Source organism: Salmo salar, chromosome 05, assembly GCF_965601325.2.
Source record: "Salmo salar chromosome 05, fSalSal1, whole genome shotgun sequence".
Classification (NCBI taxonomy): domain Eukaryota; kingdom Metazoa; phylum Chordata; class Actinopteri; order Salmoniformes; family Salmonidae; genus Salmo; species Salmo salar.
In genome coordinates, this window is record NC_138295.1 from 87,153,911 (window position 1) to 87,167,919 (window position 14,009).

General features: G+C 44.4%; 2 protein-coding genes across 5 annotated transcripts in view; both read right to left on the bottom strand.

Annotated features, from left to right (window-relative positions):
• The window catches only part of LOC106591575 (protein PALS2), a 43,804-nt gene extending 34,789 nt beyond the window's left edge, over positions 1–9,015 (bottom strand). Inside the window, exons 1-2 of one of the 4 annotated variants that reach the window (XM_082975848.1) lie at positions 8,734–9,015; positions 2,835–2,934 (exon numbers count right to left, since the gene is read on the bottom strand). The gene's annotated coding sequence lies outside the window, so the exon portion shown is untranslated. Of the gene's footprint in view, positions 1–2,834; positions 2,935–3,033; positions 3,156–8,733 lie in introns of those variants that run through there. The other 3 variants (XM_082975846.1, XM_082975849.1, XM_082975847.1) reach the window with 3 other exon arrangements.
• Positions 9,016–10,195: 1,180 nt separating this feature from the next.
• Positions 10,196–11,736, bottom strand: LOC106592859 (pro-neuropeptide Y). The gene is made up of 4 exons (XM_014184208.3): positions 11,669–11,736; positions 11,127–11,308; positions 10,754–10,843; positions 10,196–10,479 (listed from the first exon to the last, which is right to left on the bottom strand). Exons 2-4 carry the CDS (start codon positions 11,306–11,308, stop codon positions 10,452–10,454), a joined length of 300 nt encoding a protein of 99 aa, XP_014039683.3. The 5' UTR covers positions 11,669–11,736; the 3' UTR covers positions 10,196–10,451.
• Positions 11,737–14,009: the final 2,273 nt, after the last annotated feature.

A 14,009-nucleotide genomic window follows, 5' to 3' on the forward strand; every position in this document is an offset into this window, starting at 1 on the left:
CACACTGCCCTAACCAACCCCGCCGTCCAGACAGAGGAGAGTACACACTGCCCTAACCAACCCCGCCGTCCAGACAGAGGAGAGTACACACTGCCCTAACCAACCCCACCGTCCAGACAGAGGAGAGTACACACTGCCCTAACCAACCCCACCGTCCAGACAGAGGAGAGTACACACTGCCCTAACCAACCCCACCGTCCAGACAGAGGAGAGTACACACTGCCCTAACCAACCCCACCGTCCAGACAGAGGAGAGTACACACTGCCCTAACCAACCCCACCGTCCAGACAGAGGAGAGTACACACTGCCCTAACCAACCCCACCGTCCAGACAGAGGAGAGTACACACTGCCCTAACCAACCCCACCGTCCAGACAGAGGAGAGTACACACTGCCCTAACCAACCCCACCGTCCAGACAGAGGAGAGTACACACTGCCCTAACCAACCCCGCCGTCCAGACAGAGGAGAGTACACACTGCCCTAACCAACCCCACCGTCCAGACAGAGGAGAGTACACACTGCCCTAACCAACCCCACCGTCCAGACAGAGGAGAGTACACACTGCCCTAACCAACCCCACCGTCCAGACAGAGGAGAGTACACACTGCCCTAACCAACCCCACCGTCCAGACAGAGGAGAGTACACACTGCCCTAACCAACCCCACCGTCCAGACAGAGGAGAGTACACACTGCCCTAACCAACCCCACCGTCCAGACAGAGGAGAGTACACACTGCCCTAACCAACCCCACCGTCCAGACAGAGGAGAGTACACACTGCCCTAACCAACCCCACCGTCCAGACAGAGGAGAGTACACACTGCCCTAACCAACCCCACCGTCCAGACAGAGGAGAGTACACACTGCCCTAACCAACCCCACCGTCCAGACAGAGGAGAGTACACACTGCCCTAACCAACCCCACCGTCCAGACAGAGGAGAGTACACACTGCCCTAACCAACCCCACCGTCCAGACAGAGGAGAGTACACACTGCCCTAACCAACCCCACCGTCCAGACAGAGGAGAGTACACACTGCCCTAACCAACCCCACCGTCCAGACAGAGGAGAGTACACACTGCCCTAACCAACCCCACCGTCCAGACAGAGGAGAGTACACACTGCCCTAACCAACCCCACCGTCCAGACAGAGGAGAGTACACACTGCCCTAACCAACCCCACCGTCCAGACAGAGGAGAGTACACACTGCCCTAACCAACCCCGCCGTCCAGACAGAGGAGAGTACACACTGCCCTAACCAACCCCGCCGTCCAGACAGAGGAGAGTACACACTGCCCTAACCAACCCCGCCGTCCAGACAGAGGAGAGTACACACTGCCCTAACCAACCCCGCCGTCCAGACAGAGGAGAGTACACACTGCCCTAACCAACCCCACCGTCCAGACAGAGGAGAGTACACACTGCCCTAACCAACCCCACCGTCCAGACAGAGGAGAGTACACACTGCCCTAACCAACCCCGCCGTCCAGACAGAGGAGAGTACACACTGCCCTAACCAACCCCGCCGTCCAGACAGAGGAGAGTACACACTGCCCTAACCAACCCCGCCGTCCAGACAGAGGAGAGTACACACTGCCCTAACCAACCCCACCGTCCAGACAGAGGAGAGTACACACTGCCCTAACCAACCCCACCGTCCAGACAGAGGAGAGTACACACTGCCCTAACCAACCCCACCGTCCAGACAGAGGAGAGTACACACTGCCCTAACCAACCCCACCGTCCAGACAGAGGAGAGTACACACTGCCCTAACCAACCCCGCCGTCCAGACAGAGGAGAGTACACACTGCCCTAACCAACCCCACCGTCCAGACAGAGGAGAGTACACACTGCCCTAACCAACCCCACCGTCCAGACAGAGGAGAGTACACACTGCCCTAACCAACCCCACCGTCCAGACAGAGGAGAGTACACACTGCCCTAACCAACCCCACCGTCCAGACAGAGGAGAGTACACACTGCCCTAACCAACCCCGCCGTCCAGACAGAGGAGAGTACACACTGCCCTAACCAACCCCGCCGTCCAGACAGAGGAGAGTACACACTGCCCTAACCAACCCCACCGTCCAGACAGAGGAGAGTACACACTGCCCTAACCAACCCCACCGTCCAGACAGAGGAGAGTACACACTGCCCTAACCAACCCCACCGTCCAGACAGAGGAGAGTACACACTGCCCTAACCAACCCCACCGTCCAGACAGAGGAGAGTACACACTGCCCTAACCAACCCCACCGTCCAGACAGAGGAGTACATACTGCCCTAACCAACCCCACCGTCCAGACAGAGGAGAGTACATACTGCCCTAACCAACCCCACCGTCCAGACAGAGGAGAGTACACACTGCCCTAACCAACCCCACCGTCCAGACAGAGGAGAGTACATACTGCCCTAACCAACCCCACCGTCCAGACAGAGGAGAGTACACACTGCCCTAACCAACCCCACCGTCCAGACAGAGGAGAGTACATACTGCCCTAACCAACCCCACCGTCCAGACAGAGGAGAGTACACACTGCCCTAACCAACCCCACCGTCCAGACAGAGGAGAGTACATACTGCCCTAACCAAACACGCTGTGGCTGGGTCATCCGGACGGACGCACGCATGCACACACACACACCAGAAAAGACATTTCCACAACAGACACATTGTTGTCCCTCTTCACACCTTGGTTACTCAGACATCATCATGAATGGAGCATTGTTTCAAATAGAGATTCATGCTTAACCAATCAGTGTTAAAAAAATGGTGGCCGTATGTGACAGAAGAATGGTAGTAGTAAAGTAGGAAGTGAATCTGACACTCACCTGTGAATTGTGCTCCAATGCAGCGCAGCGGCTCAAAGCCCTACTCCCAGTACACACCAGTCATCTGGTGCCCTGCCTGCCTGTGGCAACACAGAAGAACCTGAAGGGAACCCAGGGAGACAACACCTTGTTATTACCCAATGCCCAATAATAAGGGATTGCTAGCTAACCTGAAATGCTTGCTTTCCAACTTAAATACCTTCAGAGTGACTCATCTGAAATAGCCGCGTCGACCTTTAAAGGACAATAGTCCAACCATTTTAGTCTTGCTGTAGACAACATGCTGTAATGTTCAACAGTTTCCATTTGGTCAGATCACTGCCACTCCAGAGGGCTTTCATTCCTCACTCTTAGTGTGTGCTTTCTGATTGGACAAAGAAAGTCATGTGGTCATACCGGTCTGGGGGGGAGAGACTGAAAAGCATTAATCCCATTATGTTGATTACCCTAGAGGTCAAGAGTGCAAGTAGTCAACTCCAGAGCTGCCAAGTCCCTGGTATCATTAAATGGCCTATATCTGTCAGGTTGGTTTTCATCACCACAGGGATCAGTAGCATTTAAAGTGTTCAACATTCAAACCGTCCAGATTCTCTACCCAGGCCTTCTCCCTGAGGTGTGTGTACTTAACTCACTACACCTTGTGGGTTCCCACATGAAAGAAATACTAGTGTTATAGTGTATACTATGGTAGGAATACTGTAGTATTCACTGTAGTGTTGCAAAAACACTACAATACTAGGCTTGGGCGATATACCGGGGTATTTCGAAATACCGACAGTATGATTTTCAATACCGTTTAAAAAAAATATATGACTTATTTTGGGGTTGGGGGCACCCCCGCACGCTGGACTGAGGGTGAGTGCCTACGCCACTGCTTATAACTAACTACAAGAAATCTGTGTGTCAAATAAATCACTGTTTACTATAGTAAACAGTACGGTACAGAATCAATATGACGGTATGAAAATCAGGGTATCGCCCAACACTAATATATACTGTAGTGCTTACAGTTTACTATAGTATAAATACTGTAGTACATTTTTATATAGAGAAAAAGTAATTACTGTAGTGTTTTTGCAGACTGCAGTATTTACAGTTTACTATAGTACAAATACTGTAGTATTTTTTTTATATAGAAACAGTAATTACTGTAGTGTTTTGCAGACTGTAGTATTTACTGAAGTGTTTTTGGGGACATTACTGTATGTAGTATTTACTGAAGTGTTTTTGTTTATCTTTGAGATAGAAGTGGGGAGCTTTCTCCTTGAGGAAACCTACTGGAGAAATACTAAAAGATCAGATAACCTGCAGATAGGTAGGACTGGGTTCTGTGAAAGACTAAAAGATCAGATAACCTGCAGATAGGTAGGACTGGGTTCTGTGAAAGACTAAAAGATCAGATAACCTGCAGATAGGTAGGACTGGGTTCTGTGAAAGACTAAAAGATCAGATAACCTGCAGATAGGTAGGACTGGGTTCTGAGAAAGACTAAAAGATCAGATAACCTGCAGATAGGTAGGACTGGGTTCTGTGAAAGACTAAAAGATCAGATAACCTGCTAGATAGGTAGGACTGGGTTCTGTGAAAGACTAAAAGATCAGATAACCTGTAGATAGGTAGGACTGGGTTCTGTGAAAGACTAAAAGATCAGATAACCTGCAGATAGGTAGGACTGGGTTCTGTGAAAGACTAAAAGATCAGATAACCTGTAGATAGGTAGGACTGGGTTCTGTGAAAGACTAAAAGATCAGATAACCTGCAGATAGGTAGGACTGGGTTCTGTGAAAGACTAAAAGATCAGATAACCTGTAGATAGGTAGGACTGGGTTCTGTGAAAGACTAAAAGATCAGATAACCTGCAGATAGGTAGGACTGGGTTCTGTGAAAGACTAAAAGATCAGATAACCTGTAGATAGGTAGGACTGGGTTCTGTGAAAGACTAAAAGATCAGATAACCTGCAGATAGGTAGGACTGGGTTCTGAGAAAGACTAAAAGATCAGATAACCTGCAGATAGGTAGGACTGGGTTCTGTGAAAGACTAAAAGATCAGAACCTGCAGATAGGTAGGACTGGGTTCTGTGAAAGACTAAAAGATCAGATAACCTGTAGATAGGTAGGACTGGGTTCTGTGAAAGACTAAAAGATCAGATAACCTGTAGATAGGTAGGACTGGGTTCTGAGAAAGACTAAAAGATCAGATAACCTGCAGATAGGTAGGACTGGGTTCTGTGAAAGACTAAAAGATCAGATAACCTGCAGATAGGTAGGACTGGGTTCTGTGAAAGACTAAAAGATCAGATAACCTGTAGATAGGTAGGACTGGGTTCTGTGAAAGACTAAAAGATCAGATAACCTGTAGATAGGTAGGACTGGGTTCTGAGAAAGACTAAAAGATCAGATAACCTGCAGATAGGTAGGACTGGGTTCTGTGAAAGACTAAAAGATCAGATAACCTGTAGATAGGTAGGACTGGGTTCTGTGAAATACTAAAAGATCAGATAACCTGTAGATAGGTAGGACTGGGTTCTGTGAAAGACTAAAAGATCAGATAACCTGCAGATAGGTAGGACTGGGTTCTGAGAAAGACTAAAAGATCAGATAACCTGTAGATAGGTAGGACTGGGTTCTGTGAAATACTAAAAGATCAGATAACCTGCAGATAGGTAGGACTGGGTTCTGTGAAAGACTAAAAGATCAGATAACCTGCAGATAGGTAGGACTGGGTTCTGTGAAAGACTAAAAGATCAGATAACCTGCAGATAGGTAGGACTGGGTTCTGTGAAAGACTAAAAGATCAGATAACCTGCAGATAGGTAGGACTGGGTTCTGAGAAAGACTAAAAGATCAGATAACCTGCAGATAGGTAGGACTGGGTTCTGTGAAATACTAAAAGATCAGATAACCTGCAGATAGGTAGGACTGGGTTCTGTGAAAGACTAAAAGATCAGATAACCTGTAGATAGGTAGGACTGGGTTCTGTGAAAGACTAAAAGATCAGATAACCTGCAGATAGGTAGGACTGGGTTCTGTGAAAGACTAAAAGATCAGATAACCTGCAGATAGGTAGGACTGGGTTCTGAACGGGGAGTTCAGAGCTTCTACTCTTTTCTATAACCATAGGTAAAACATTATATGGTCTGTACGTGTCATGTAGGTTTCTCACTTACAGGTGGCACAAATTGGGATATGGCGGAGGGGGAATGGGCAGGGTATATGCAAATTAAATAGTGTAGTATTTACTAGTGTTTTTTGTGTGGATAATAACAATATTTATTATAGCATTGTACACTATACTACACAATTCTATACTAAGTACTACACATGATCGAGGGATACTACAGAGTGTAGTATAGTATTATACTATAATATTCCATAGTAAACTGTAGTATTTTTATTATGTGGGTTTAAATTAGAGCACTAGATCAGTTTAAGCATGAATTTGAGAGGGGATTATATCCACCATATTCCTTAAAGCTACAATCCTTAGTTGCTACATTCATTTTTGGACTTCTACATGAATGCTATATACCCATTGATTCTTGAAGAATATAGGCTAACTTATGTCTCATGAGCTTAGTTCAACTGTTGTACCCCATCAGAACACAAAATATAAACTCCAATGTTTGGAAACAATGTAAATGTAAACAAACACTGTATAGCCTCAAAACATGGATAAACCTATAATTCTGATATCATGGATGGTCAGTCCTTGCATCCATAGCTCTGTCTATGCATTTGAGAGTGGTTACATTTCTCCAGGCTCTTCCCTCAGCTTCTGAACAAACCTGAAACCGGGTGGGTCACTTTGTTATTGTTTCAACTGAGGTTCACACCAGTCCATTCCTTTACAAATACTGTATGTGAGGGGGAGTGAATGAGTGCAGTACACATTGACTGCACACTTCAGAGGGAATCAGAATTCACACCCTGGTTCTCTCCCAAATAGCACCCTTTCTCTATACAGTACACTACCCTATGGCCCATGGTCAAAAGTAGTGCACTATAAAAGGGAATAGGGTGCCATTTTGGAGACAACCAGGGTATGTTCCCCACTGCTGCTCTTGCCAGCAGCATTCCCACAGAGGCTGAAATTGTCTGGATTCTCCAATACCTCAATTAAACCCTGATGCCAGCCAGAGTCCCAGCCAGGGACCAGGGAGAAAGGGACCAGACCAGGGACCCAACTAAGGACCAGGGGGAAAGGGACCAAGCTAAGTACTTGGGTGAAGGAAGCCAGCCAGGAACCATGGGGGGGCAGGGCCCAGCCGGACCAGGGGGGGCCCAGCCGGGCGAGCCGGGGGGACGGGAGGGCCCACCAGGGCCTGGGGGGGGCAAGGGACCCGCCGAGCCGGGGAGGGACCCAGCCAGGGCAGGACCAGGGGGAAAGGATCTGGGAAGGGACCCAACCAGGGACCATGGGGAAGGGGCCAGGGTATATAATAAGCAGCAGGCTACAGGGATGAATGGGTTTCACTGTCAGACCAGAGGCTTATTCAGGAGAGTGCTTCAGTGTAATGTTACAGACCATTTAAATAGAAAAGTATACTTTCCTATCTGAAGCATCGTACTACTGTACTCCATTGAATAAGACACATACCTGTCTGTCCCCTGAGCTTTGCTTTTATTTCATTAACGGACACCATTTCATAAGGCTTTTTAAAGATGAAAGATGTTTAAAGCTCAATCTCAGACGCAAACAAGGATTTGAACACTACCACAGGAATGAACAAAAAAAACACTAATTACAGGAACAAGTCCAAATTCGGCACGACCTTAATTTCTGGTCTGTGTTTTACTGTTGATCCAAAACAGATCACGTCTCCCAAATAAAGGCATTAAAAAGACTTCCGTCCCACCTCGAACGCTTTCTCTGTATAGTGACGCCACGTTTGACCAGGCCACCTAGTGTACTATGTAGTGAATTGGGTATCATTTGGGACACTTGTTAGATGGGACAATCTGTTTTATCATTCATTGTGGCAATGGAAACGTCCAAGTCATGGTGAAACGATGGGCTCATTATGTGAGTAAGCCGGCACTAACAGAATAATGTATAGGGTAACTAACTACACATAGCCAACAACAAAAAAAGGGCCGATCCATGCAAAGTAAAACATTTGGCTACCCTCTCCATTGTTGACACTAAAGTGTTCTTTCTCAACGTGTCTAACATAGCTATGTCTGACTCTTACAGCTCAACACGTGGAACCTTCCAGAAAGCCAACACAAATCTCACAAACACCCTAGTTACACTCCACATAACACATTTGGGACTCACAACTTGTTACAAAGGCACACACATTATTAGCTAGCTTCCTGTGCGGGGTGCAGAACACGTGTAGACATTTTTGGTTTCCCATTCGGCTGAGACGGAGCAGATGAGAGGTCGCATTGAACCCATTCCTAGTGGTTTGCTAACTTTATTAGTAAACTGTCCCGTTAGATAAAGCAAATACCACTTTTCTGGCCAATTAACTAATTGATATTTGAGCTATTTAGAGCACAATTTGACGCTAATCAAAATGACAGCGGAGCATTGGTCCAATTCCACGTCATAACTTGTGGCAAACAATCCAACTGGATATATGGCTTAGCTAGCCAACAAGCTAACTAGTTAAAACCTAGTCTAGAAATACAGCTAACAAGCCCGATGTTAGGTTAGCAATGGTAGCTAGCATGTTATTATTAGCTTGCTAGCAATCAACTGAGTCCCAGCCTGACTGGATCCAGCTAGTGTCAGCTAGCTAGCGAGTGTTGCAAGAATGGTGAGTGGATTGCTAGCCTAACCTGACTTGCGTTTCGCTATTTGAACCCATTTTCGTGGCGCTGAGCCCCTCACGCTGTTTCGAAGTCCAATGGGCTACGAAGAAGATGGTCATAAAAAATGTATGACTTTACCTGACGTTCTCCGTGTCAGAATTTCAAGTCTCCATAGACTCGTTGCACCCCAGACGAGGCTAGTTTGTCTAGCGCGCAGCTCTCCTGTCATGGAGACATGCCGCCGGGTGACGTTTGATCTCGAAGTCCCCTTTAGAGACGAGCAGCTAGCTAATGTAGTTCCCACCCACTCCTTAACGTACTACAGATAGTGTGAAAACTGAAGACATGCTCTTTTCTGTTCATATAGTTTAATAGCAGTAATTATTTCATAAATTATAGATTCTGTATTTGACATCGACTATGACCATCTGGGTCTCCTGAGCTCCACAAACCGTTTTAACCCACACATAAACACCTCAAATGGCACCCTATATAGTAAAGCCCACTATAAGTAGAGCACTATATAGGGAATAGGGTGCCATTTGGGACGGAATTGCCCTATGTTAGTTACACAACTAGGCACTGTTACACATTCATACTCCTTGTGAAATAAATAACAAGCATTAAACACCAGACAGCAGTAGCCTATGTATTCAGTACAGCCAAAGACATTACATATAGACCTGACATGATTCTCTGGCTGTCAACATAAAGAATCCTACTGTTGGTCTAGTCTCAAATTGGCACCCTATTCCCTACATAGTGCACTACTTTAGACCAGAGCCCTGGTCAAAAGTAGTCCACAATATAGAGAATAGGGTGCCAATTTGGGACAGAATCTTGTTTTACATTTGAGCATTCTAGAACAATGAACCCATTAGTATGCAGGGACTGTTCTATCTTCTGTCTAAAACGGGACTTAGTCCCAAGTGGCACACTACCAGGCGATAAATAGTGCACTACAGATGGTGCCATTTGGGACACATATTAGGTAACTGGGTTCATGCACCGGATCTCATTATTACATGTCCCTTTGGAGGTAACCAGGTTAGTGTCCCAAATCGTACCCTATTCCATAGTGAACTACTTTTGACCAGGGATCCCAGGCCATTTAATATGATTCTACACCTTACATTTGTTTTCACGTTAGGCAAGGTGCTGTTATATAGAATGATTGTACACAATCAAAATCCACACAGACCAGTGAAAGGTTAACAATGTTACACATTGAAATAATGGACAGAATGAATAGATTGTTATTCTCACCTCTCACGCCAGACAGCTGTTTGAAGGCTACATTCCAAGCTGGAGTATAACGGTATCAGAGTACTAAGGCCAGTCCAGAAGAGGGCAGTATATCTTAGTAAAACCAGTGGGAACAAAGAGAACCCTGTGCAGCAGTGGTTCTAGGTGTAGATCCTGGTCCTGGTTGTGGCAGGAACAACTAGTATCCAATAAGTGTAAAAACCACACTAGAAACGTTTTTCTTTAAGGAAGACCACGTTGCTTACTTTCTGATTCTGGAGTCCTAGGATTTTCTTGTTTATATACTTAAAACAGAGTCACATTATAAAACAATGATCCAAGGTACTTTATATGATGTATTTAATCCAACCAGTAGATGTTTATTTTGGTTTACAGTACACAGTGTGATGCACAAAAGAAGAAAGTAACATATGTACAGGACACTTCTACTATGACAGACAGACAGAGAGAGAGGTGGTTGCATGCAGGCTGCAGATATCTATTAAAGTCCAGGTCGAGTCGGTGACCAACAGGCAGTGTGGTGTTGTTGTGACAAACAGGCAGTGGGTTTGTTGAAAGGGACTGGTATGGAAGTCCGTAATACACTGGCTTCACCACCACAACGGTAGGTCTTCATATCTGTCAGGAGAAACAAGCAAAGTGTTCATTTATGTTGGGCCATTATTATGTTGGCATTGATTAATAACTAATTGACTATTGCTGTGTCTGTTACTCTCAAATGCACAATATACTTTAGCCTATAGGTTATAGTGGATCAATAAACAAAACTACTTAAAACAAAAATAATGGATTAGATCTAGGCTACTAATCCCCACCCCCAAAAAGATGATGGCTAAAGCTGATCATTCTGAGGACAGGTATATCGGTATCCTTGGTATGTTTTTACACCCACCTTCCATAGCTTGCTAGTGGGACGCTCTCTGTGCTCTCCCTCTGTAGCAGGTCAGAGAACACTGTATCAGGGCTGGATCTTTTCCCATACCTGAGAGAGGTAAAGAAAAAGTCAAAGAAAACAGGAAAACATTTTTTATTGCAACCCTTTATTTCCTTCAAAGTTAAACCTTATATGAAATACAGATATTTTGTGAAAGGTAACAAAACAGAAGCATCATCATCAGAACCACTTTGGAAATAAGTGTTTTTCAAGTGTTATCTTCTGGGATCAAATGCACATCTTGTTTAATGTATGCATTTAATGGTTTACCCAAAATAATAATAATCTTCATCATATGCTGTATCTTCCCCTCACCAGATGAAGAACTCACCGCTGTCGAGTGATTTGGTTGATGTAGTGTCTGAGTGCAGAGAAGTACTTGGCGAAGTCCTCGACAGGTGCATCTTCTGCGGGAATGACAGGTTTGGATGGATACGCGTCCATCAGAGTGGACATGCATACCAGCGAGTACACCGCCAGCATACCCAGAGACATCGCTGCGTTAGGGCGCATCTAAACCACACAAAAGCACAGAGAATCAAACTAGAAAACAAATGCACTGTGACTGTGCTCCTGTCCTTAGTTCATAATGTAGCCAATAAAATGCAATCATTTTTATTTGCTACTGTGCGTAATAACTTGTAAATAAACCATAAAGCCAACGACACCTTGTTATCCAAAACTATATTCCATCATCTTTAATAACCAACTGAAAAAATATGAACCAACTCTGAAAATATGAATGTGCAGCAAACAAGGTTTTCCATGAGAACAAATATTTTCTTTAGTAATTCAATCAAGAACAACTTTACAAAACCCTGGAAGTCGATACAAAGACAAATAGTCAGCGACAGAAAAGTGCTTTTTACTCACTTTATTTTGTGAAGACTGGAGATGGTTTCGTTGAATGACTGTTCTGTGCTCGCAACTGTCTTTGGCAGCAAGCATCCTGGGAGTTTTATATCTGTGGCATGGAGCGCATTTGGAGGAGGAGAGGGGAGGGTGCCCAAAAGAACACATAAGTAATGTTCAGAATTCAGGGATGGGTAATAGCACTCTGACAAACATTAAACCAGGATATATATATATAATATATATATATATATATATAGGGAAATGTGTCATTGTCATCAACAGCTTTTATTTGGGTGTGTAATCAAATGTCTGGACGGACATCTGAATAATTTCGCATACCAAATAAATCATTTGTCAACTGTAGTCTGAGTAGAATCCTCTTTGAAGGGACGTAAACTTGTTAAGAGCATTACATCCATAGGAAACTAAATATTTGCAATGAGTCACTAAAAACTTTGCTCAACCATGCCATCGACCTCTGACAACTGCAATTTATGTTATGATAAGCAATGCCAGTGGAAGTCCATGTCTCAATAATGAGCTTCCATTGAAAGGCTCTCTGGAATATGGATGTACCCAGATTCAAGTCTGAATTCAGATAGCATGTACTGAATACTTCAGAAACTGTGTTATAGCCGGAATTTAAAATGGATTCAATTTAGATTGTGTCGCTGATCTACAGTTGAAGTCGGAAGTTTACATACACTTAGGTTGGGGTCATTAAAACTCGTTTTTCAACCACTCCACAAATTTCTTGTTAACAAACTATAGTTTTGACAAGTCGTTTAGGACATCTACTTTGTGCATGACAAGTCATTTTTCCAACAATGTTTACAGACAGATTATTTCACTTATAATTCACTGTATCACAATTCCAGTGGGTCAGAAGTTTACATACACTAAGTTGACTGTGCCTTTAAATAGCTTGGAAAATTCCAGAAAATTATGTCATGGTTTTAGAAGCTTCTGATAGGCTAAATTACATAATTTGAGTCAATTGGAGGTGTACCTGTGGATGTATTTCAAGGACTACCTTCAAACTCAGTGCCTCTTTGCTTGACATCATGGGAAAATCAAAAGAAATCAGCCAAGACCTCAGAAAAAATAATTGTAGACCTCAACCTTCCAAACGCCTGAAGGTACCACGTTCATCTGTACAAACAATAGTACGCGAGTATAAACACCATGGGACCACGCAGCCGTCATACCGCTCAGGAAGGAGACGTGTTCTGTCTCCTAGAGATTAACGTACTTTGGTGAGAAAAGTGCAAATCAATCCCAGAATAACAGCAAAGGACCTTGTGAAGATGCTGGAGGAAACAGGTACAAAAGTATCTATATCCACAGTAAAACGAGTCCTATATCGACATAACCTGAAAGGCCGCTTAGCAAGGAAGAAGCCACTGCTCCAAAACCCCCATAAAAAAGCCAGACTACGGTTTGCAACTGCACATGGGGACAAAGATCGTACTTTTTAGAGAAATGTCCTCTGGTCTGATGAAACAAAAATAAAACTGTTTGGCCATAATGACTATCATTATGTTTGGAGGAAAAAAGGGGAGGCTTGCAAACCGAAGAACACCATCCCAACCGTGAAGCACGGGGGTGGCAGCATCATGTTGTGGGTGTGCTTTGCTGCAGGATAGATGGTATCATGAGGCAGGAAAATTGTGTGGATATATTGAAGCAACATCTCAAGACATCAGTCAGGAAGTTATAGCTTGGTTGCAAATGGGTCTTCCAAATAGACAATGACCCCAAGCATACTTCCAAAGTTGTGGCAAAATGGCTTAAGGACAACAAAGTCAAGCAATTGGAGTGGCCATCACAAAGCCCTGACCTCAATCCTGTAGAAAATGTTGTGGGCAGAACAGAAAAAGTGTGTGTGAGCAAGGAGGCTTACAAACCTGACTCAGTTACACCAGCTCTGTCAGGAGGAATGGGCCACAAATCACCCAACTTATTGTGGGAAGCTTGTGGAAGGCTACCTGAAACGTTTGACCCAAGTTAAACAATTTAAAGGCAATGCTACCAAATACTAATTGAGTGGATGTAAACTTCTGACCCACTGGGAATGTGATGAAAGAAATAAAAGCATCTCTACTATTATTCTGACATTTCACATTCTTAAAATAAAGTGGTGATACTAACTGACCTAAGACAGGGAATTTTTATGATTAAATGTCAGGAATTGTGAAAAACTGAGTTTAAATGTATTTGGCTAAGGCGTATGTAAACTTCCAACTTCAACTGTACACACATACTAGCCCAAGATGTTTAAGTGGAATTATGTTTTTCGAAAAGTTTACTAATTAAAAATGGAAAACTGAAATGTATGTACGTGCCTTTTATAATAATC

Coding starts and splice junctions, on each gene's coding strand:
- LOC106592859 (XM_014184208.3), bottom strand. CDS start 11,308: ATGCGCCCTAACGCAGCGATGTCTCTGGGTATGCTGGCGGTGTACTCG. Junction 10,844..11,126: donor AACCAAATCACTCGACAGCG/GTGAGTTCTTCA, acceptor TACCTCTCTCAG/GTATGGGAAAAGATCCAGCC. Junction 10,480..10,753: donor CCACTAGCAAGCTATGGAAG/GTGGGTGTAAAA, acceptor TTCTCCTGACAG/ATATGAAGACCTACCGTTGT.